Source organism: Mustela erminea, chromosome 3, assembly GCF_009829155.1.
Source record: "Mustela erminea isolate mMusErm1 chromosome 3, mMusErm1.Pri, whole genome shotgun sequence".
NCBI classification, from domain to species: Eukaryota; Metazoa; Chordata; class Mammalia; order Carnivora; family Mustelidae; genus Mustela; species Mustela erminea.
In genome coordinates, this window is record NC_045616.1 from 30,210,669 (window position 1) to 30,233,457 (window position 22,789).

Genomic DNA, 22,789 nt, shown 5'->3' on the forward strand with positions numbered 1-22,789 from the left:
ACAAAATTACAGCAAAGCCTAGAGGAGAAAAGATCTGAAGTGCTAGGGAAGGGGAGAAGAACAAGCACACGGACTCCTCAGCCCTTCAGCATTACCGGGGACAAAGTACGCCATTAAGGATATTATGTAGTTGCACAGCATTGAAGAGAGAAGTGAAAAAAGGAACAGCATCCCTATTTGCTTTGAGAAAACTGCCTCATCTCTATTGTGTGAGGTCTTCGTCATGAGTGCTTGCCTCCCAAAACGGAGGCCAGGACAATCAAGTATTCCAATGCCTGCCTATGGAACTCCAAGAGTCAGGATCCTGGGGTCAGTCATTGGGATGCTCTCTCCAGAGACTGCAGAAGTACGGGAAGATGCCAAGACACTTAGGGTTCACTGTAGCGGTGAAGCTGGCATGCTGACCACAGCTCCCAACAGGGGCTGGGAAATGGCAGTATGGCTACAGTACCAGATGCAAGCAGTCAGGAGGGGCTCGACGGAAACAGTGATCACAAGAAGCAGTACAGGGTCCCTAGCGCCTTAAAATACACAACCCTAACACCACACACAAATGTGCATTTCAACTTCCTTGGTTAAAAATACTAATAAGCGATGTTTATTTTTTGATTCACTAAAAAAGAACAAAGAGGGACAACTGTAGCGCAAATATTTTTAATAATAAGCATTATGACAAAAATAGGTCCTCATAATTATTAGAAACATGTAGAAAAATTATGAATTAGTCTCAAAAAAAAAAGGCAATCAATCAATTTTACTAAATTTCTGTATGTTAAGACTAGATCTGCCAGTCACCTCAGCATGCTAGAAAATTGGCCACCGTATCATGACTTTACCAGATACACAGGAGGATGGAGAGCTTCCTTAAGAACCTAAAAGAAAGAAATTATATATGTAAAAAACTTTAAGTTAAAACAAACACAGTGATATAGTTTATATCTTAAAACATTTGTTTAAAAATAATATGCTGGGAAAACCAAGGATATAAGAAAATATTTCAAAAATCACCTTGAACAATTTCACAAAATAAGAATGGCCTATCAGTAAGTGATTCCTCAAAGTGTTTTAAATGGTGCTTTACTTTCTTCAGATAGGACTATAGTCCCTAAGACAGGGCTAAAATACTTAGACAATGAAACCTAAAAAAAGGGAGGGGGGCAAAACAAAGCCATAGTAAGATTTTTAAAGTTAATGCGCAAATTCCATGATCTTCTTAAGGAACCACTTATTTTAAAAGGAAAGATATCGCAATATGGCATAATCCAATCTACGATAGACTTTAAAAAATGGAGAAAACTTGGTCTTCAGTAGGATCATTTCATGAGATGTTTCAAGGTCACCTAGGTCAATAGAGAGTACAAGTGTGTGTACAACAGAGAGTACATACAAGTGTGTGTGTGTGTGTGCGCTCTGGGCATGGGGATGGAGGAAAGAAGGTCTGGAAATAAATGACCCCAAGCACCTAGTTCTCCAACATCATTTTTTTTGTGTGTGTGTGGGTTTTAATTTAAAGTTACATACTTTCTTGACTTGAAGAATCAAACCGTTCTCTAGGACATGTTCTGAGAAACAGCCATCCCTCCTATCTCCACACTGACCTCCCACTTGCCCTTCTGAGACAGAGCTTCCTTCAGAATTTACCTCCCTACCTCCATCAACCTTTGTTACTATTTCTTACTTCCAGGACATAATATGAATACCTTTCTCACCGTGATGAATTTTCAATTGCTTCATTTTTTTCATTTGCTTACTTCTTTGTCATAACTCAACCCAGTCTTTACCGCTTGTCCAAATCTCTCCATACATCCTAATGCATCCGATTACCTACAAATACAATCTTCTTGGAAGGCTTCTGCCCAGGTCTAACCCAGCCGGGCAGTATAGATGGCCAGGAAGACAGGAGACCTTCAAGAGCCAATGTGGGCTCAAGAGGCAACCTTGAGCTGAAATGAACCACTCCAAAGGGCTCAGTTTCCCAAGAGAAGGAAGCAGATTCTGCTTTGCAAGTTCTACATGTGAACTTCCTTTCCTCCCTTCACAAAAACCACACACTGCCACATACACAGTGGTCATTCTCCCAGAACAAATCCAAGGGCAACTGCACAAATATAATAGTTATAAAGAAAATGCCCTAAGATTGTATAAGAAACCCAGATGATACTCTCCATAAACACAGGCAGGTGCAAAACCTATGTCCACCGTGCTGTATCTTTTTTGTGGTGACACAAAGCCAGTACGAGCAAGAGAAGCCATAATGGTGATGAACACCCTTAGTCATTTCAAACATGGCAAGTCATACCACATCGATACTGTTCTGTGCTAATCTACAGGCAAGGAACACAAACACACTCCCTGCAAAGACGCACTAGAGGCTAATGTCAGTCAATATTCTAAAGCAATCTCTACTCACACTCAGATGTTCCTGCATCTACCAAGACTTCTATTTTCTTCCCTTTTCTACTCTGTGTTTTTCCAATTTCCTCCTATTGCATCTACTCCTCTTAAAAAAAAAAAAAAAAACTGTAATAAAAAATTCAGGAACTCATCAACTATTAGTAAAAAATTCATCCTACCTTTTATTAAATAGCTATATCATGACAATTTAGTTTTATTTTTTTAAAAATTAAGTCTCTTGATTTAAGTGGGGCCCAGGGTTAAGAGACTAGCCACTGTCATAATCAAAATGATGCATTTATTCAGGACAAATCTTAACTTCCTTCATCTTCTTCAGAAGAAAGCGGTCCAAGAATACTTGTATGTTGTGAAGTAATACCAATTTACTGTCACCTTTACTGAAACTTGATTCCTTGAGCCAGAGGAAGATCCTTACTGTAGTTGATGGTACTAGAAGAAAAAAAAAATGGAATAAAGGGCAGTATATACATAATATAGAATATTTAATGTCATTAAGAAAACCTATTATATACACATACCTGTTATATACACATCTGTGTATATAACAAGGTGAAATGTCCCAAGATACAAGTTGGTAAAGAAAAAAAGTTAAGATACAAAACAAGGTTAGTACAGATCCAGTTTCATGAGAGAGAAAAGACAAAGGAGAGAACAGAAAAACACCTTTCAAATACATTATTCGTAGTCTTTGGGGCACAATATGGGGATCCACTCTAAATCTCAGGTGCGCAACGAAAGTAAAAGAACATAACTGACTTTGAAGAACAGGTACCAGGAAACAAACAAAACCCCACAACAAAGAAATGGAACCAGGAGAGGGTGCATATGTCTGAGACTTAAAGCACAGCCAAAAGCTCCTCAGAATTTCTAGACAGACATCAAGTCACTGAAGCTCTAAGGGACTAAGGTTGAGAATCCACCTGAGGTTAGAGGGCTAGTGAGAAGCAATAAATGAGACCAAAATGAGCATCCTGGGATCCTCAACCTTTGCTCTGTAACATCACAAGGGCCTGACCCACATATTGTTTTAATACACTTGGGAAAATCATTTCTATCTAAGGGAGAGAAAAAACAGCATACAAGCAGGGCGCTCGGGTGGTTCAGTTGGTCAAGTGCCCAACTCTTGATTTCGGCTCAGGTTGGAATCTTGGGGTCATGAGATCCAGCCCCGCACTGGGCTCTGTGTTCAGCTGGAGTCTGCTAGAGACTCTCTCTCTCTTTCTCCCTCTGCTCCTCCCCCAGCTCATGTACCCTCTGCCCCCCAAAATAAGCTTTTAAAAAACATATAAAAAATTAAAAATAGCATACAAGTAGAAGAACCAACTCCTAGTAAAATCCTCCCTGAAGCAGGCTCCGGCACCAGTGTGTGCTGGGTAAACAAGCTAAGGCACCGTCAAGAGCCATGCTCACTACTCTGGCCTGCAAGGGCCCTGCACACTTCCCCTCTGCTGCTGCCCCTACCACCTAGAGGAGTGGTGGCCATAACCAAGGAGAAAACCCCAAGTACAGCTTCTCCCACTTTCTCCTACTGGCTGACCCTCCAATGTCCTGCTTTTATGGTGTCTCCAGACAGAAACCACAACTGAGTTGGTTTCACGGTCGAGCCCTGGGCACTAGCTGAGGTGGGACAACCAAGGGAGACAAGTAACAGTATAGGACAGATGTCCTGGGAGGGGACAGCTGCGCTTCATTACAAAACCAAACTGAAGTGAAGCAGTACGAAGAAAGAGCATACAGTAGAAAAGCAGAAAAGCACGTTCCAATGGCGCAAAGCTCAAACCCACCCTCCCAAAGCCTTTTCTTACCAAGTGGATCTTCTCATGTACTGTTTCCAGGCATCGCTACCGGACTCCCGGCCACCTCCAGTGTGCTTTTCTCCTCCTAGAGAAATACACGAGAAGTTCACAAATCATGAGCAGTTTTTCTGGGTGCAGCACCTACTTGGTAGCATGGAGAGAAACACACCAAAAGGAGACTAAGCTAGCAGACCAATGAGTTCACATTTAGCTCAGAGTATAGGCCTCCTCTATAAAAAAAGGACAAGAGGGGTGCCTGGGTGGCTCAGGGGGTTAAGCCCCTGCTTTCAGCTCAGTCGTGATCCCAGGGTCCTGGGATTGAGCACCCCCATCGGGCTCCCTACTCAGCAGGGAGCCTGCTTCCCCCCCGCTCGTTTCTCTGCCTGCCTCTCTGCCTACTTGTGATCTCTGTCTGTCAAATAAATAAATAAAAATAAAATCTTTAAAGAAAATTTTTAAAATAAAAATTAACTTGTGTGGGCTTCAGGGAGTAAGAGTCAGGTGCACAAAGTAGTGTGGGCTACAAACAGGCACTAAAGCCCTGCAGGGGGAGAGCTGGACACGGGGGCACACAGCCTACTCAAGAGCACAGCTCAGGGGTGAGCCTGAAGGAAAGCAGGAACCTTTCCTCAAAACTGATGTAATCAACAGTAAGTACAGCAAACACTGGTCTGGAAACACTAAAAAGTGCCTCGAATTATTTACAATGTTGGAGGTATTAACACATGTGTGTTCTGCTCTATACATATATAGATGTATATGTAAGTATAAACAAGGTCATCTGTTTTTACTATACTTTTGCTCATTTTTAGTTGAAATGCTTAAAACCCAACCCACTGGCTGGGTTGACTTCAAGAAAAAAACAAACTACTACTTAATTTAAGCATTAAGAACTCAAGGCTTATTAAGAGAAAATACAAGCAGAACCCAGTGGAAGAAAACACATTACTGTTTTATCTAAAATAAAAACTAATGTTTAACACCACAGCCCTTTGCAACAAAAAACCAGAATTTTTTGTGTGACAAAATCTGGCTTATCTCTAAAGCCAGGGGTTCTTAAATGTTCTTTGGGTCACTGACCGTCTTCCCAAAAAAAGAGATGTCACTGCTTCAAGGGGTCACATATCCTAGGCTAAGGGCCCTGGCTCCAATGTGATGCAGAGTTTGAGAAAAAAGAGTCAGATTCTGGATCATCACTCTGAATACGGCAGTAAGCTCCTCTCAAGCATGTTAGACCGGACTCTTCTCTTACCAAGTTCTATTATTTCGGATTCTTTTTTTTTTTTTTTTTAAAGATTTTATTTATTTGACAGAGAGAGAGAGATCACAAGTAGGTAGAGAGGCAGACAGAGAGAGAGCGGGAAGCAGGCTCCCTGCTGAGCAGAGAGCCTGATTCAGGGCTCGATCCCAGGACCCTGAGATCAAAACCTGAGCTGAAGGCAGAGGCTTAACCCACTGAGCCACCCAGGTGCCCCATTATTTCGGTTTCTTGGTCAAACTTTTCTAACAGCTACTACTCCTTTTCCTTTGCTGCCTGAACTGTGTCCCCTCCCCAAATACTTATGTTGAAAACCTAACTTCCAAAACTTAGAATGTGGCTGTATTTGGCAAAAGATCCTTTTAAAGAGGTAATTAAGGTTGAATGAAGTCATAAGCCAAAGAAAGATGTCACAAAGGTGCAGGCCTGTAACAAAAGGACTGGTGTCCAAGGAAAGGAAGAGGCACCAGGCATGTACAGGCGGGCATGGAGAAAAGGCCACGGCAGGACCCGAGGTCATGAAAGAGGGGGCTCAGGAGAAACCAGCACTGCCAACACCTTAACCTTGGACTTACAGCCTCCACAACTGTGAGAACATCCATTTCTGTTGTTCAAGCCACCCACACCATGGCATTTTGTTATGATACCCCAACCATGTGCCCCCGACGTAGAACAGGAATTCTCTACATACCAAATGCACCTCCGATCTCAGCCCCGCTTGTGGGGATGTTGACGTTCACAATCCCACAGTCGGATCCTTTCGGTCTGTGTGTAGAAAGGGAAGCAAGGTTGAGAGCAACAGATAGGAATCAAGAAATAAACTGAAAAAATCCAAGCAAAACCTCTAAGACTCTACATGCTCAAAAATGGGATTTTCAACTACAATGGTTTCTTTCTTTCTTTCTTTTTAAGCCCATTCATGACACAAACTAAGCTTATGTAAATTCTCAAAACAGACAAAGTTATACCCAAGCCAGCGGAAGATTCTGCCCAAATCCTTGGTAAAGATGCTACTGGAAAGCCCCTGTTTTACTTCATTATTCCAGGCGAAGACTTCCTCTTCATTCTGAAAAGGACAGTGGAAACTGTTAGAGGATGCAGCAATTGCGTCAAAATTCACAAGAGTCCATTTCATGAGCTGTACCAATGGATTCTCCACACACAGAAGTTAACTAAAACCTCAGTATCTTACTAATTCTGTTTCTCTCCTGCACAGCTTTGTGGGGGTTTTCCCTGAATTGTACTCTGAGAAACAGACGAGGACATGCTTCCACTCAAGCTGCTACATCTAAGACCTATTACTTACTGAGCTCCTCTTCTCTGCAACCCACTGACCGAAGCACTTTGCACACATTTAAGTATTTAATCCTCATCCAACGATACAGGTTTTGTATTGACCCCAATTTCCAGATTAAGCAAGACACACTAAATAATTTACTCAAAAATTCACTCACATACACAAAATACAAAACATGAAATTATCCTCTGTCACAAGACATGAAATAAGACGACAATTTAAATCAAGATTTTTGAAAAGCAATCATTTGAGGGGCACGTGGGCGGCTCAATCAGTTAAGCATCTGCTTAGGCTCAGGTCATGATCCCAGAGTCCTGGGAACAAGCCCCACATCAGGCTGCCTGCTTAGGGGGAAACCTGTTTCTCCCTCTCCCACTCCCCCTGCTTGTGTTTCCTCTCTCGCTATCTCGCTCTGTGTCAAATAAATAAAATCTTTAAAATAAGTAAGTAAGGGCGCCTGGGTGGCTCAGTGGGTTAAGCTGCTGCCTTCGGCTCAGGTCATGATCTCAGGGTCCTGGAATGGAGTCCCGCATCGGGCTCTCTGCTCGGCAGGGAGCCTGCTTCCCTTCCTCTCTCTCTGCCTGCCTCTCTGTCTACTTGTGATCCCTCTCTGTCAAATAAATAAATAAAATCTTTTCAAAAATAAATAAGTAAAAATAAAAAGTAATCCTTTAACCGTAGTAAGATATAATTCTTGTTAATATTTTCTTAAACTATTAATCATGGCATATTCAAACCTTGATTTGATCACTAAGTATTGGCTGGCATGGCTCTAGTCTGTCTGGGGAAGGAGAAGGTGGGGTGGGGAAGGAGACCCTCCAGCTTTTACCATCTGCTAAAACCTCCACAGGCTGTCCACAGATACAGGTTACAACTGTAGTAGGTCTGAAGACTGCATGCAGCTTGCCACTTGTCTGCTGATGCTCAGCACTGAGGCTATGGGACGGTCTGGTCCCTTCCATGTGGAAGCTGACCACAAGGCCTACACAGCTCAGAGCAGATGACACACAAAGGCAGCCATCAAACTCGAGAAATGGGAAACAGAATCCATTTTTACCTTGAATTTAAAGACATAAAGAATCGGAGCAAACGTCTCTGTGTGTGCAATGGACGCGTTGTGGGCCAGACCTGTCACAATTGTGGGTTCTACGTAATTGCCAGGGCGATCCATGACCTTCAGTAGAGAAATAAAGTAGAAAGAATGAAGGTGTTTTGTGTTTTGGTACTTAGGGTCAGAGGACACAACCTTTCCCTATACTTTGGAGAAAAAAAATAAACACCATTTATACATATGAATCATTTCCCCAAAATAACTTCCCATCATGAATAAAAATAACCTCTGTCTTGGTTGGTCAGAGAAAAACAGAAAAGAAAGTGAAGAAGCAAAACCTGTCACAGGTTGACATGACCAAGTGACACTGAAAAAAAGCAGTTAGAGCTGGCTTTTTAACAAGTTTATATAATGTAAAAATAGGACTACGCGGCATCTGAAGACTGTATCATATCCCCATCCCCAAATTCCTACGGGGAAGCCTTAACCCCCACTAGTGTGACTGAAACTGGAAACAGAAGCTTTTAGTAGTAATTAAGTTAAAAGAGGTCACACAGGTGGGGCCTGAATCTGGAAGAACTGAAGACCTTACAAAAAGAGGAAGAGATACCAAAGACCTATTTTCTCCACCCTCAAGGCAAAGGCCCTATGAGGACACTGAGAAGATGGGCGTCTGCGTGGTCTGTGTGCCAGCAACAGAGGCCTCACCAAAAATCAACCCTGCCAGCACCGTACTTTAGACTCAGCACCAAGAACTGTGAGCAAAGTAAATTTCTATTGCTTAAAGGACCCAGTGGGGGACCTGGGTGGCTCAGCTGGTTAAGTATCTGCCTTAGGCTTAGGTTATGATCTGGGTCCTGAGAGCGTCAGGCTCCCTGCTCAGTGGGGAGTCTGCTTCTCCCTCTCCTGCACCTCTCCCTGCTCGTGCTCTTTTTCTCCCTCTCTGAAAAAAACAAAATGTTAAAAAAAAAGGAAAAAAAAACTGTAGGTCAATACTGTTCAAATAATTGATTCTGTGGATTGTACGTAATTACTTGTTTTCAAAATTTCTCATTTATAGTATTACACATTTTCTTGCTTGCTGATTTGACTCCTTGTTTGACATCATACTTTTTCTTTTTTTTGCTACAATTTCTTCCTTTGTTAAGAGAGGCATCAGTTTCCAAACACTAGGATGCGTAATTCTAATTGAGCTTTGCTCTGCACTGTGAACGCCTCTGCCTTGTTTGTGCTTGGCATGTTCTCACACGTCTGTTGACAGACATTTCAAGGTTCTGTGGGAAATGCAAAGTCCACAGTTCTGTGGAAAATGAGTTCAAAACTCTGCACCACTGCACAGACCATCACGAGGGCTAAGATTTACATAGTATAAAAATGGGAAACTACATCAATGGAGAAATGAAACCTAACAGTCAACCCAACGATTAGGCCAATACAGTGACCAACCAACCAGCCAACCAGTTATGTTCATTATTTTCATTACCCTTTATGCCAAAATTGCCTTTATAACCAATCAGTTAAGCAACAATAATGTTTCTGGTGAAAATGCAAGCAGCAAAGATGCCTATTATGGCATCCTAGAATCCCGTTTTTTGATACCCTGCCTTTTAAAAATAGCCACTAAATACGGATTCTGACTCTTCTAAATACAAAGTCTTGTACTATCCCAGGAAAAGGAGGTGTCCCTTCCATACAAAATCCCAGGGACTCAATTCAAAAGCAACCATGGCCCTGAGTTTCCTGTGTGTCCTCCAGAAGTGTTCCATGCATTTTACTTTGTCACTCACCAAAACACTGATTTCCCCCTTATAAAAGTATGATGGAGAAAAACAAAGAAAGCAGTAGGAGACCCTTCGCCCATCTGCCCAGAGCCCTGCTTATGCTAAGGAAGCAAAATGTGTCACTACTGAGCTTAGTGTCATTACCTTGCCACCATAGACCACGGTGCCACCTTCTTTCTTTGCTTCCTCCACTGCTCCCAGAAACATGCTCACGGCCTGTTTGGTGTGGAGTGGCCCATAGAGAACATTAGCTGCAGAGAAAAAGGAATGCTCTCAATCTCACCCTGAATGGCATCATTTTCTTGTTAGAAGAGCCCTTCCAATGAACAGCCCTATGTCTTCATACAGTGCCCCAGTCAGGCAACCTTTCCCAGTGAAAGGACAGGAAATACGGAATGCTCTGCAGGACACATGGACACCATCACCACCACTCGTCTCTGCGAGGGGAGCGAGAGTAGCCGCAGAAGACACAGGCACCAGCAGGTGGGACTGTGTCCTGAAAAAGCTGCTCTATGTGAACAGGGGGAAGGCCAAATCTGTCAACCCCTGAGTTAAAGGAATGGCTATCAATCAATCAGAGCACTGCACTAAAAATGCAAGATCCATTGATTCATGACCATGGAATCACTCTCTAAAAACTTCACAGGTTTGGGAGCTGGTGTGGAATCGAACCAGCAGAGATGGATGCTGCTGGAATCCAGAGCCTTAAAGGTGACCAGGGGGCAGAGGAAGAAGGGAGACTCAGGTACGCCTCAGTGAGGAGGTGGCATCTTACAGCGCCAGGCATGAGGAAAGTGGGTAACGAGAATTTCCAATGGAAAGGGTAGCGGCACGGAGCCTGGGACACGGGAGTTCTGTGAGAAGGACACAGAAGCTGGAGCTCAGGGAGTAGGTCCACAGAAGTCATGGTGGCGGTGGTAAACAGAGGCAGAAGTCACATCATGAAAGAGCATGAGCGGATCCAGAGGGACTGGGAAGGAATCCAGGTTTTAGCTGAAGAGCAATTAGGAGTCACTGGAGTGCAGGAAGCAGGCATGTGATTTGTCATCTAATTATGTCTTTTAAAAAAATCACTCTGGGGGCGCCTGGGTGGCTCAGTGGGTTGATGCCTCTGCCTTCAGTTCAGGTCATGATCTCAAGGTCCTGGGATCAAGCCCCGCATCAGGTTCTCTGCTCAGTGGGGAGCCTGCTTCCTCCTCTCTCTCTGACTGCCTCTCTGCCTACTTGGATCTCTGTCTGTCAAATAAATAAATAAAATCTTTGGGGGAAAAAAAAATCACTCTGGCTTCTCTGGAAGGCAGAAGTGAAAGCAGGAAAGTCAGCTAGGTGCCTCCTGCAGCCTTCCACGAGGATGGTGATGGCTTCCATGAGCATCATAAGAGTGAAGAGAGAGAAGCTCATCCAAGTCATCCTGCCTGAACACCAAGACCTAAGCTCACCCACCAGCTGCCATCAAGCACTCACAATCCTAAACTAGGAGCAGATGTGATACCCCAAGTGCCCAATGACCCTACTTCTTATGCCCTCAGGCCTCTCAGGAAAGGAAAAACAGAAAATATAAGATCAGAAACACTGTTAAGACCAGTTGTTAAAAGCAAACATCTTTGAAATAAACCAGATACTCACAGTCCCATGGGTTCCCCACACGGATCTGTGCATAGGCCTTTTTAAGTCTATTTACAACTTCATCATGGATGCTTTCGTGTAAAAACTAAGTGAAAAAAGGAAACATTCAAGGGAACAGTAAAATGCACAAATTAACAATGTGCAATTTTCCTTAATACTCCTGACTTACAACTCATAATGGTTTTTAAACACTGTGACCTCTGAAAACATAAGCAAATTAAGTATTAGATAATTTCTAATTTTAATATTAACTACATTAAGGCAGTAATTCCCACTCAGTGGAGGTTAGAAAAAAATTTTAAGCCATGTGTTTAGCAAGATTCTAAGGACTTATGTGGCCAAGCTTCACACATCAATTAAAGCCTGTTTTTTGTTCTAGAGCACTTGATATCTTAATTACCAGAGAACCTCAAGTTTATCTAGGCTAATCATGGTGAACACACACCACAGCTGTGCGGTCAGCCTGGGGCTGCTGCTGTGTCACATGCCCTTAGCTCTCAGGCCAAGCGGGGCTCCAGAGGGAGACCTCAACCAGGAGCACGGCCCTTGGGCTCATTCAGGTAGGATGTAATAACATCCTGTGCTACACTCCCACGGACAGAGAGGAACTTGTCAAGCCATCCACTCTCTGGGTTGGTCTCCATGTAGCATATGGACTGACAGTCACGGAGAGCTGTGGGATGGACTTTTTCTACATACCACTAACTGTCCCTGCGGAAACCAATCTGGGCAGTGACTAATAGCATCCTCTAACATTTAACACTAAGTACAGAGCCTGATTATGTACACTTGCCCCAAGACACAAAGGAAAAATAAAACTCAGCTGAACAGACAAATGCTTGACTTCCCTCTCATTTTTTGGAGTACTGATTTCTTCTCAGCATTAGTGTAGTAAATGTTTAAGGCAAACAAATTCAATAAATTGTTAACTATTCTATGAACATCACATCTCAGATTTTTTTTTTTTTTTGAGAACTTCAACTAATGGAACAACTATGGAACAAATGATTACAGATAATCAATTGTCGTATACAGGGGAAAAAAATGAATACGAAAAGTTACAGAAGGGGCGCCTGGGTGGCTCAGTGGGTTAAGCTGCTGCCTTCGGCTCAGGTCGTGATCTCAGGGTCCTGGGATCGAGTCCCGCATCGGGCTCTCTGCTCAGCAGGGAGCCTGCTTCCCTCTCTCTCTCTCGACCTGCCTCTCCATCTACTTATGATCTCTCTCTGTCAAATAAATAAATAAAATCTTTAAAAAAAAAAAAAAAAGAAAGAAAGAAAAGTTACAGAAAAAGGAGATTTACTTTCTAGGTATCTTTCAGTCTAATTAATTTATATTATGTCAACCTTATAAAGAATTGGTTCATACTCACCATGGGTGAAAATAAAAACAAAAAGCCAATTCCTCTAATTCAACTACAAAATTTTTTTAATTAAAAGAGGAAAACTCAGTAATTTTTAAAATGTCAAATGTACAAGCAGCACCCATGTGGCTCATTCATTTAAGGGACCAACTCCCAATTTCAGCTCGGGTCATGACCTCCAGCCCTACATCGGGCTCCACAATGGGCATGGAAACTGCCTTGGTTTAGACTCTCTTTCTCCCTCTCCCGCTGCCCCACCTGCTCTGTTCTTCTCGCTATCAAAAAAAAAAAAAGAAGAAGAAGAAGAAGAAGAAGTCAATAATGTAGCCAAATCTTACACCTCATCAAAACTTATTTGGGGGGTGCCTGGGTGGCTCAGTGGGTTAAGCTTCTGCCCTGGGCTCAGGTCATGATCTCAGGGTCCTGGGATCGAGCCCCGCATCAGGCTCTCTGCTCAGCAGGGAGCCTGCTTCCTCCCCTCTCTCTCTGCCTGCCTCTCTGCCTCCTTGCGATCTCTCTCTCTGTCAAGTAAATAAATAAAATTTTAAAAAAAGAAATACTTGTTTGGTAGTAGCAGAGTATTCAGCACCATGAAAATCAGGGTTGCATCCCACACAGAAGTGAAATCTAGCTAAAATCTAAGTATGGTGGGGCGCCTGGCTGGCTCAGTGGGTTAAGCCGCTGCCTTCGGCTCCGGTCATGATCTCAGGGTCCTGGGAATGAGTCCCGTATCGGGCTCTCTGCTCAGCAGGGAGCCTGCTTCTCTCTCTCTCTCTCTCTCTCTCTGCCTGCCTCTCCATCTGCTTGTGATATCTCTCTGTCAAATAAATAAATAAAATCTTTAAAAAAAATAAAATAAAATAAAATCTAAGTATGGAGATTAAAACTTCCAAACTCCACACACAGATGCTAGCCCATAACTCCATATATGCACTTAATACCAACATGGTCTATATTTGTATGCAGACGATGTATTCATCCAGAGACAAAAAACGAAGTCATTTATTTTTCAATAAACCATGCAGAATCAAGTCTAGATCTAATACCAGACTATAAGGCCCCAAATTAAAATCTTTCTAACAGTTTATTACTTAAAGTGTTTTTATGAAAAAAACTAAAGCTGGGGCACCTGGGTGGCTCAGTGGGTTAAAGCCTCTGCCTTTGGCTCAGGTCATGATCCCACGTTCCTGGGATAGAGCCCCGCATTGGGTTCTCTGCTCAGCAGGGAGCCTGCTTCCTCCTCTCTCTGCCTACTTGGGATCTCTGTCTGTCAAATAAATAAATAAAATCTTTAAAAAAAAAAAAAAAGAAAAAAACCTAAAGCTATTTTTTAGCAAATGATTTGCAAATTCTCTGAACTCTGACCTGACTTTATTCTCTAAATGACACTGGACTCTGTCCAGATCGTTCTAGGTTTAAGACTGAAAACAGTCCCAGTCAAATTCTAATCAATGAGTGTGAGTCTGCTTTTAGTTTGAGTGGAGGGTGAGGCTGAGACCCCGGTTGATCAGCACCACCACTCTGAGCAAGGACCACAGATGTGCCAACCATATCTGCAGAATACAGGTCTCTAGCAGTACTTCTACAATGTGTCCTAACAGTACAATGTGATACTAAGGGACTGTAGGTCATTCAACGTCATGTGCCCTCATGGACACTCACCAGGCGCCTCGCAGTGGTACACCTCTGGCCAGCTGTCCCCACGGCAGCAAAGAGGGCTGATGGAACCACTAAGCTGAGGTCTGCATCTTCAAAGGCTTAGAGAGACAAAACAGATACCCATCAGTGTCACCAAGGAGACATGCTAACCGGGACTAAATGATGCTCTCAGAAAGCTCTGTAAGGAGCACTAGCATTTCCTCTGCGACAGAAGCATGCTCACATCACAGGGCAACTTTTCTTCCAGGGAGGATTACATAAGAGCATAATAATGAGCTCTAAGGTCTTTACCCCAGTACAGATGTCAAATGAGATTAATAATGGCATCTACCTCACGGGATTACTGTGGGGATTAAAGGAAATAACTCAGATCAAACAGCTGTACACAGTATCTGTGAATACCCAGTGTCACTAAATGTTAACTGTATTTTTGAATACACGCTCTTTAACTAGATGGGTTCAACCAGAACAAAGCCATCACTACAAACTTTTTACATTTCTAGTGTACACCACAAATATACAGGCATTTACACATGATGATAATGATGGCAATATACAAATTACCAAATTTGGTTTTTATCACAAAATCCATGTTTCCAGCAAGCAATCATCCTCCTAATGTTCGTTATCCAGAACAGGTTGGTGCCCTATTTCCTTTTGTGGCCAAAACCAAAAAAAAAAGAATCACGTCAACTCCAAACCTACAGGTAAACGATACAAAATGCTTTAAGAGCTGGCTCTTTCCCAGTATAAAAGCACTCAGTATCCATTACAGACAAGCAAATATTTTAAAATATAAAGGAATCAGGACGTCGTGTAAGAATTACTCACTTATTCTAGAGAAACGTGGCCAGTTCTCCTGAAGTAGGAGAAAAGTAAGAAATCATGCCACACTATAAAGTCTCAGGTGTAAGCTCTAAGCCCCAGGTAGCACTTCCTAACATGAACACCTGTCCTTCCTAGTCATCTCTGCCTCACATCTTTACATCATGTCTCCCAAGTAAAACCTGAAAACTAAAATTACATCTTAGGTGCATGCAATACAGGAGGGATGAGTTTCTATTCAAGTTCTGTATGTTCATCTGAGCTACCAAAGCTATTCTGAACAGAAAATAAATGAAAGGCAGGCAGGGGTGTCTGGGTGGCTCAGTCGTTAAGCATCTGTCTTCAGCTCAGGTCATGATCCCAGAGTCCTGGGATCAAGTCTCACATTGAGGTCCCTGCTCGGCAGGAAGCCTGCTTCTCCCTCTCACTCCCCCTGCTTCTGTTCCCTCTCTTGCTCTGTCTTTCTCCATCAAATAAATAAATTAGAAAAAGAAAGAAAGAAAGAGAAAATAAATGAAAGGCAACCTTACCAATAATGGCATTGTTTCCTCCAAGTTCTAACAAACTTCTCCCTTTAAAAACACAAACACACTTTAAAGCCCATTTCAGTATTTAACACACATTGCAAGAAAGCCTGAAATCACAGCTTATTTCAATTATGTCTTAATTTATTTTCAGATTCCAAATGTAGTATGAGCATTGCATCCACATCAAACATCTTGATTTTGTTAACTGTACCATGGTTTTATGGCACAATGTCTGTATTCGTAAGATATACCCCAAAATATTTAGTGGTAAAGAAACACGATGTTTTCAACATATCTTCAAAGGTTTAAAAAAAACAAATACGCACTCACAGTTTATGTGCATGCATACATGTTGCTAGAGAGAAAACGATAAATGGGCCAACACGTAAGCCACTGAGTGCATTTCATTAAGGGCATACAGGAATCCCTGTGTTAGTTTTGGAACTTTTCTCTCAATGTGAAAGCTCTACCACTTGAAACTCCTTTTAAAAGTCTGGGAAATTTTGTAATCTGCCAAGATATTAAACAATGAATTACCATACGATCTAACAATCCACTTCTAGGTCCTTCACCAGTAGCTAAAAGGTGGAAACAACCCAAGGGTCCATCAAAAAATGAGAAAATAAACAAATTATTATCCAGCTCTAAAAAGGAAGGTGGTTCTGACGCATGCCACCACCTTTAAGACATACGATGTAAGGTCAGCAGGGACTGATTGGTAATGCTACTCACAGGAGGTTCTTGGACTGGTCAAACCCATGAAGAAAACGAGCAGAATAATGGTAGCCAAGAGCTGGAGGATAGCAGAAACGGGGAGCTCACTTTTTTTTTTTTTTTTTTGTGACTATATTTTTATTTTTACTATTAACTTATCTAATGTGTTTCCCTTGCTATGTGGGCTTCATGGGTCTAAACTGGCCTTCCCCTACTGTTTCATCATGCCCGCCAGGCACTGATGTCCTCATCCAGCTCTATGTATATATTATAAATGCATTTGTTGAATAAAAAAAATGAAAAACAAGATAAATGAAAGAAGTGGCCTCTGGTTGGATCTTAGAGTCGATAACCCTGAAAATCCCTCCTGTTTTTGGAATTCAGTAGGAACATCATCTTTCTTAGACAAGAGGGGGAAATCTCAGGTTCCGTTCTTCAGAAAAAGTCCTCTGAGAAAGATTCGTTTTCCCTATCGGGTCTGTCTGTGGGGTGTCCGGGTCCTTCCACTGAAATCGCGCGTGTCTGGGTCCGTGTGTCGGGAAGTGGGAGACACAGAAGCTGGAGGTGCCCGATGCGGGCGACCGGCCAGCGCAGGAACCCTCTGGAACGAGCCAAGCGCAGAGGAGCTTCCAAACGCCCCCCGGGGAGCTCACTTTTAATGGGGATACAACTGGGAAAACAAAGTTCTGGAGAGGGGTGGTGATGATGGTTGCACAGCAATGGAAATGTGCTCAGTGACATACAAGTGTACACTTAAAATTGATTAAAATGATAAATTTTTTATATCCATACACACACACATATATATATACACACATTTCTTTTACCACAATAAAGAAAAGAAACTGAACAACAAAAATATTTTTTAAATCAGAAGGTATCAAATAGGCAAAAAGCTATGGTTCGTAAGTCACCAGGAATCTCTCCTCATAATCTGATACAGCGCCTTCAAATCTCTTTCCTGTTCATTTGTATTTTCTTGACATCACAGGAACTAATGTGCTCTTACACCTCTTCCCTAAGTTGTTAAGAGCTGCTTGAAAAATCACTGCACACCATTTCAACATGATGATGGAACAAATTTCACTTAGCTCCTGCTCTAGTGCTGAATAATCTATTGATTATCTACCTCCTGATTATCTACTTCAGTCAAGGTCACAGGGTAAGTCTATTAGAGCTACTAATACACACTGCCAACTTACATTACAGCAAAGTCACACAGCAGGCTATGAACACCACTCTTACCTTACACACATCAGCAATAAAGAACAGAGATTTGCCTCGATTTCAGAGCTGTGTTTATGGCTGATCTTTTGAGTATGTTTCCTTAAATGCCCTTTAAAATCAGCTTCTATGTAAATAAATACTACTGATTTGTGCTACCAGGAGCACATGTGCCAGCCAGAGACGTTCTCTCCAATGCCAACAGTTAAGCACCCAGGGGACATTAGAAGGAGACAGGGCTGTTATAACCGAAGTCCCTGTTACTATTAGCTGTAGTCTTTGCTACAACAGAGGATTTAATGATAACCTGGCTGGCTACAGCAGAGGACAATACTACCTGCTGAGAAAAGGAAAGCCACAGCAGATTCTACACCTAACATGGGCTCCTGCTGCCCAGCTTCAAGGGACACACTGCAGAGAAGGGACCCACACATTCCGGATCCTCCGAATTTTCTCTGTGCTCCCTAAATCTACTCATAACCACCAACTCTGTCCAAGAAAAGAACCTGCAACTGACAGCAGATGGATACATGTTTCTAAAGACCGCAATCCTTCTACTAAACAGTACTACTTAAGAGACAGTAACAAACTACGGCTTTAAAGTAATAAGGGGATAGGAAAAGGAAGAGATCAATCTGTTCATGGAAGCAGTAGCATTAATGATCTTGAGCACCCCAGCATAAGCTTCTTGGGGTCATGGTGAATATTCGAACAAGTATCTATTCAAAACCTTTGCCCATTTTTAAACTGGGTTGTGTTTTATACTGTTGAACTTTAAGAATTCTTTATTTATTCTAGATATGAATCTCTCATCAGAAAAAGGATTTGCAAATACCTTCTCCCATTCTGCGGGTTTTTCTTTCCACTTTTAAGTTTCTTTGGAAGCACAGATGTTTTATTTTTGATGAAGTCTTCTTAATCTTTTATTGTTTCTGCTCTAGGTGTCATGTCGAAGAAAGCACTGCCTCATCCACAGTCACAAAAACCCATTCCTATGTTTTCTTCTCTAAGTTTGACGGTTCCAGCTCTTATATCCACGTCACCGGAACATTTATTTTTTGTGTACAAGATGAAGTTGGGGGTCTACTTTCTTACCACGTACATGGATATCTAGTTGTCCCAACACCCTTTGCCCTTTGTTGAAAAGACTACTTCTGCATTGAAATGTCTCGGCACCCTCGTCAAAAATCAAATGACTGGGGGGTGGGAGGTTGGGGTACCAGGTGATGGGTATTATAGAGGGCACGGATTGCATGGAGCACTGGGTGTGGTGCAAAAATAATGAATACTGTTATGCTGAAAATAAACAAAAAATAAATTTTTAAAAAATATTAAAAAAAAAATCAAATGACCTAACTGTAAGGGTTTATTTCAGGACTCTCACTGTTATTACACTGATCCTGACATCTATCCTTAGGCAAGTACATCATCTTGATTACTATATTTTTGTATGAAGTTGTGTTATCAGGAGTATGGGTCCTCGAAATTTGTTCTTTTTCAAGACTGAGCTGCTTGCGGTCCTCCACAGTTCATCTAAATTTAGCGATCAGCCTGTCGATTTCTGCAAAGAAGCCACGTAACATTATGAAAGGGACCGCAATCTCTGTAGACTACTTGGGCAGTATTGCTCTTAGGCTATAACAATATCAACTTTTCCAAAAAGTGAAAATGGGACATCTTTACATTTACTTAGATCTTCTTTACTTTCTTTCAATGGTATTCTGTAGTATTTTGTGTGAAAGACTTCAACTCCTCCTATTATTTTTTTTTTTTGAAGATTTTATTTTTAAGAGACCTCCACACCAATGTGGGGCTCCACCTCACAACCCAGAGATGAAGAGTTGCACACTCTACCCACTGAGCCAGCCAGGTGCCCCTGTTTAATTTACTATTAAGTATTTTATTGTTTTAGGGGTGCCTGGGTGGCTCAGTCGATTAAGCATATACCTTGGGCTCAGGTCCTGATCTGGGTGGCTCAGTCGGTTAAGCATTTACCTGGGATCAAGCCTCGAGTTGGGCTCCCTACTCAGTGGAGAATCTGCTTCTCCCTCTGTTCCTGCCCCTTGCTGTGCTCTTTCTCTCAAATTAAGTAAATAAAATTTTTTTCAAAAAAAGTATTTTGTTCTTTTTGACACTACTGTGAATGGAATTGTCTTCAGAATTCCATTTTCAGGTTGTTCACTGTTGAGGTATAGGAATACAAGTGATTTCTGTATAGTGATCTTGTATCCTGCAACCTAACCTTACTTATTAGCCCTAATGGTTTGTAAGTCTCCTGTTTAAAAGTAACACCCTGGGGTGCCTGGGTGGCTCTGACAGTTAAGTATCTGACTCTTGATCTTAGGGTCTTGAGTTTAAGCCCTGCACTGGGCTCCATGCTGGGAGGGGAGCCTACTTTAAAAAAAAAAAAAAAAAAAAAAAAGCCACGCCTTCAGGATGGGGAAAATAAGTAAAAGCAATGCCTTTATAGCAAAACAACTGGCAGATTTAGTAGTCAAGCCTCATTTTAGGCTAGGGTTTGTCAAAATTCAGCAAAACCACCAAAAATTGAAAGTCACTATTATTCTTGAAAACTTAACTCTAAGAAGCCTCCAGTGGAGCACAGAACACTCTGTATACAACTCGTCAGTTGTATATACGTAAAATGTAAAGGAGAACAGACTTAAGATTTCCATTCCTAAATTCACTCCATGTCCTGTCAATCCCTACACCTATTTAAAGTATGACTTTTCTGTTTCTAGTTTGCCAAACACTTCTGACAGAAATCAAGAAATGTATTTGATAAGATTTCGCTCTGGTCATTTAGGGGGAAAACGACACGCTTTTCCAAATTACGTTCTTAAATGTGCCATCTCCCCATTGGTATCTGTATCCCTTCTCTTTTACTTGGACAGTCAAATAAACATGGCAGGTGTCCCCACAGAAACAATCCAAGGAAAAAACCCAACTTTGAGACTCCCTATCCATCCCACTGCTCATGAGAAAGTCAACACTTACCAAACCTCTCCTGCACCATAAGGGCCACCTGTTTTCCCACCTGTGTGCTCCCGGTGAAGGACAGCAGGTTCACCCGCTCATCTTTGGCCATTGCTGTGCTGCAAGGGAACAAACAAGGTCACCCAGGCACAGAAGTCCAGCAACGGCACCACCTACTCGCACCAATCCAGAGCACTGACATGCTTCCTCACCACAGAATGGCTCTCAGTCAAAGATACACGTCAGTCTATCCCAAGAGTGCAAAGGAAGGTCTTCATGAAAATGAACTAGATTTTCACAAGCAAAACCATACAGTCCAACAGGCTAATCTGATCTGGGACCTCTCAATAAACGAAAATTACCTTGAGGACATTGTTAAGGATCAAAGTCCTGGGGTGCCTGAGTGGCTCAGTTCATTAAACTGCTGACTCTTGGTTTCAGCTCAGGTCATGATCTCAAGAGTCCTGGGATTCAGCTCAGGTCATGATCTCAGAGTCCCACATTGGGCTCCACACTGAGCAGGATGCCTGCTTCAGGATTCTCTCTCCCTCTGTCCCTCCTCCCACTCACTCTTGAGTGCTCTCTCTCTCTAATATTTTTTTAAAAAAAGGATGATATACATTGTAACCTTAGCATTTCCTCTATGAGCATCCCAATTACGTGGCAGACTCCTAAATTCTTTTAAGAATTAAAATTCTGGGGCGCCTGGGTGGCTCAGTGGGTTGAAGCCTCTGCATTCAGCTCAGGTCATGATCCCAGGCTCCTGGGATGAAGCCCCGCAATCGGGCTCTCTGCTCGGCAGGGAGCCTGCTTCCTCCTCTCTCTCTGCCTGCCTCTCTGCCTACTTGTGATCTCTGTCTGTCAAATAAATAAAATCTTAAAAAAAAAAAAAAAAAAAAAAAAGAATTAACAGTCTGGGGGCACCTAGGTGGCTCAGTTGGTTGGACAAATGCCTTCAGCTCAGGTCATGATCCTGGAGTCCCAGAATCGAGTCCCATGTCCGGCTCCCTGCTCGGCAGGGAGTCTATTTCTCCCTCCGACCTCTCTCCTTTCATGTTTTCTTTCTCTCATTCTCTCTCTCTCAAATAAATAAATAAAATCTTAAAAAAAAAAAATTAAAAGTCTGAGGGACACCTGGGTAGCTTAGCTGGTTAAGCACCTGCCTTTGGAAGATGCTAGGGTCATGATCCCAGGTCTTGGGATAGAGCCCTGTGTCCAGCTCTGCTCAGCAGAGAATTTGTCCCTCTCCCTCTGCCAGGTGCTAACCTCGCTTGTGCTGTCAAATAAATAGAATCTTAAGGAAAGGGGCGCCTGGGTGGCTCAGTGGGTTAAAGCCTCTGCCTTCAGCTCAGGTCATGATCTTAGGGTCCTGGGACCGAGTCCCGCATCGGGCACTCTGCTCGGCAGGGAGCCTGCTTCCTCCTCTCTCTGCCTTCCTCTCTGCCTACTTCTGATCTGTCTCTGTCAAAGGAATAAATAAAATCTTTAAAAAAAAAAAATCTTAAGGAAAAAAAAAGAATTAAAAGTCTGAAGACTACAGGGAAACATCCTAAATATCTCTCATGGAAGCTCACTTAATGAAGACTGTACTAGGATTTCCAGTTATCTCTAAGAAATATAGACCAGACACTACAGATGCAAATCTCTTGGCTCTTGGTTAAGGGCTCCAAAGGGCTTGGTAGCAGACTAGCAGATCAACCAGCGCAAGAGATAAACTGTAAGGCTAGAACTGCTTGATGAGATTACACACAGAGATGTCCCCAGGTTCAGCAAACCTTAGCACTGATACTCTAAGTACCGTTACCTAATGCACAAGTAGCTGTCACTTAATGCATGTCTGCAAACACTACCCCCTCTGAGCCAGTCCAAGACCAATATGAAGGATGGATGCTCAGAGAGCACAAATGCTGTAATGTTATAAACGACATGTAGATAATATTTCACTAGGTACTCTACATGTGGAAGTTGTATTTCCTGCTATTCTCTCATTCTCATCAAAAGACGAATGTATTATTCCTTTCTGAAATGGGCAAGTGGAGCAGTACGGTAAGTGAAGGAGGGAGACCAACGTTTCACCCAAGCCAGTGCGGGCTGTAAGGCCCGACTCCCAGGGGCCTCTGGGGAAAACACACCTCATCAATAGCTAAGCCAGCAGTAGTAACTTCAGCTTTCATCACGGATCAGGGCAATTACAGCTCCCGGCTTAGGAAAAGGCTCTGATAGGATGCTGAGTTAAAGAAACCACAAAGCCTGCATATTGTAGTATTCCACTTACGT

General features: G+C 42.5%; 1 protein-coding gene across 2 annotated transcripts in view; it reads right to left on the reverse strand.

Annotated features, from left to right (window-relative positions):
• Positions 1-638: 638 nt before the first annotated feature.
• The window catches only part of ALDH7A1 (aldehyde dehydrogenase 7 family member A1), a 45,354-nt gene continuing 23,203 nt past the window's right edge, over positions 639-22,789 (reverse strand). Inside the window, exons 9-19 of one of the 2 annotated variants that reach the window (XM_032335512.1) lie at positions 20,534-20,631; positions 15,602-15,643; positions 14,250-14,344; positions 11,225-11,309; positions 9,743-9,849; positions 7,824-7,940; positions 6,438-6,535; positions 6,161-6,234; positions 4,221-4,296; positions 2,788-2,844; positions 639-872 (exon numbers count right to left, since the gene is read on the reverse strand). In XM_032335512.1, the coding sequence (XP_032191403.1) occupies positions 2,790-2,844; positions 4,221-4,296; positions 6,161-6,234; positions 6,438-6,535; positions 7,824-7,940; positions 9,743-9,849; positions 11,225-11,309; positions 14,250-14,344; positions 15,602-15,643; positions 20,534-20,631 (847 nt within the window). In that variant the 3' untranslated portion in view covers positions 639-872; positions 2,788-2,789. Of the gene's footprint in view, positions 873-2,781; positions 2,845-4,220; positions 4,297-6,160; positions 6,235-6,437; positions 6,536-7,823; positions 7,941-9,742; positions 9,850-11,224; positions 11,310-14,249; positions 14,345-15,601; positions 15,644-20,533; positions 20,632-22,789 lie in introns of both variants that reach the window. The other variant, XM_032335511.1, reaches the window with a different exon arrangement.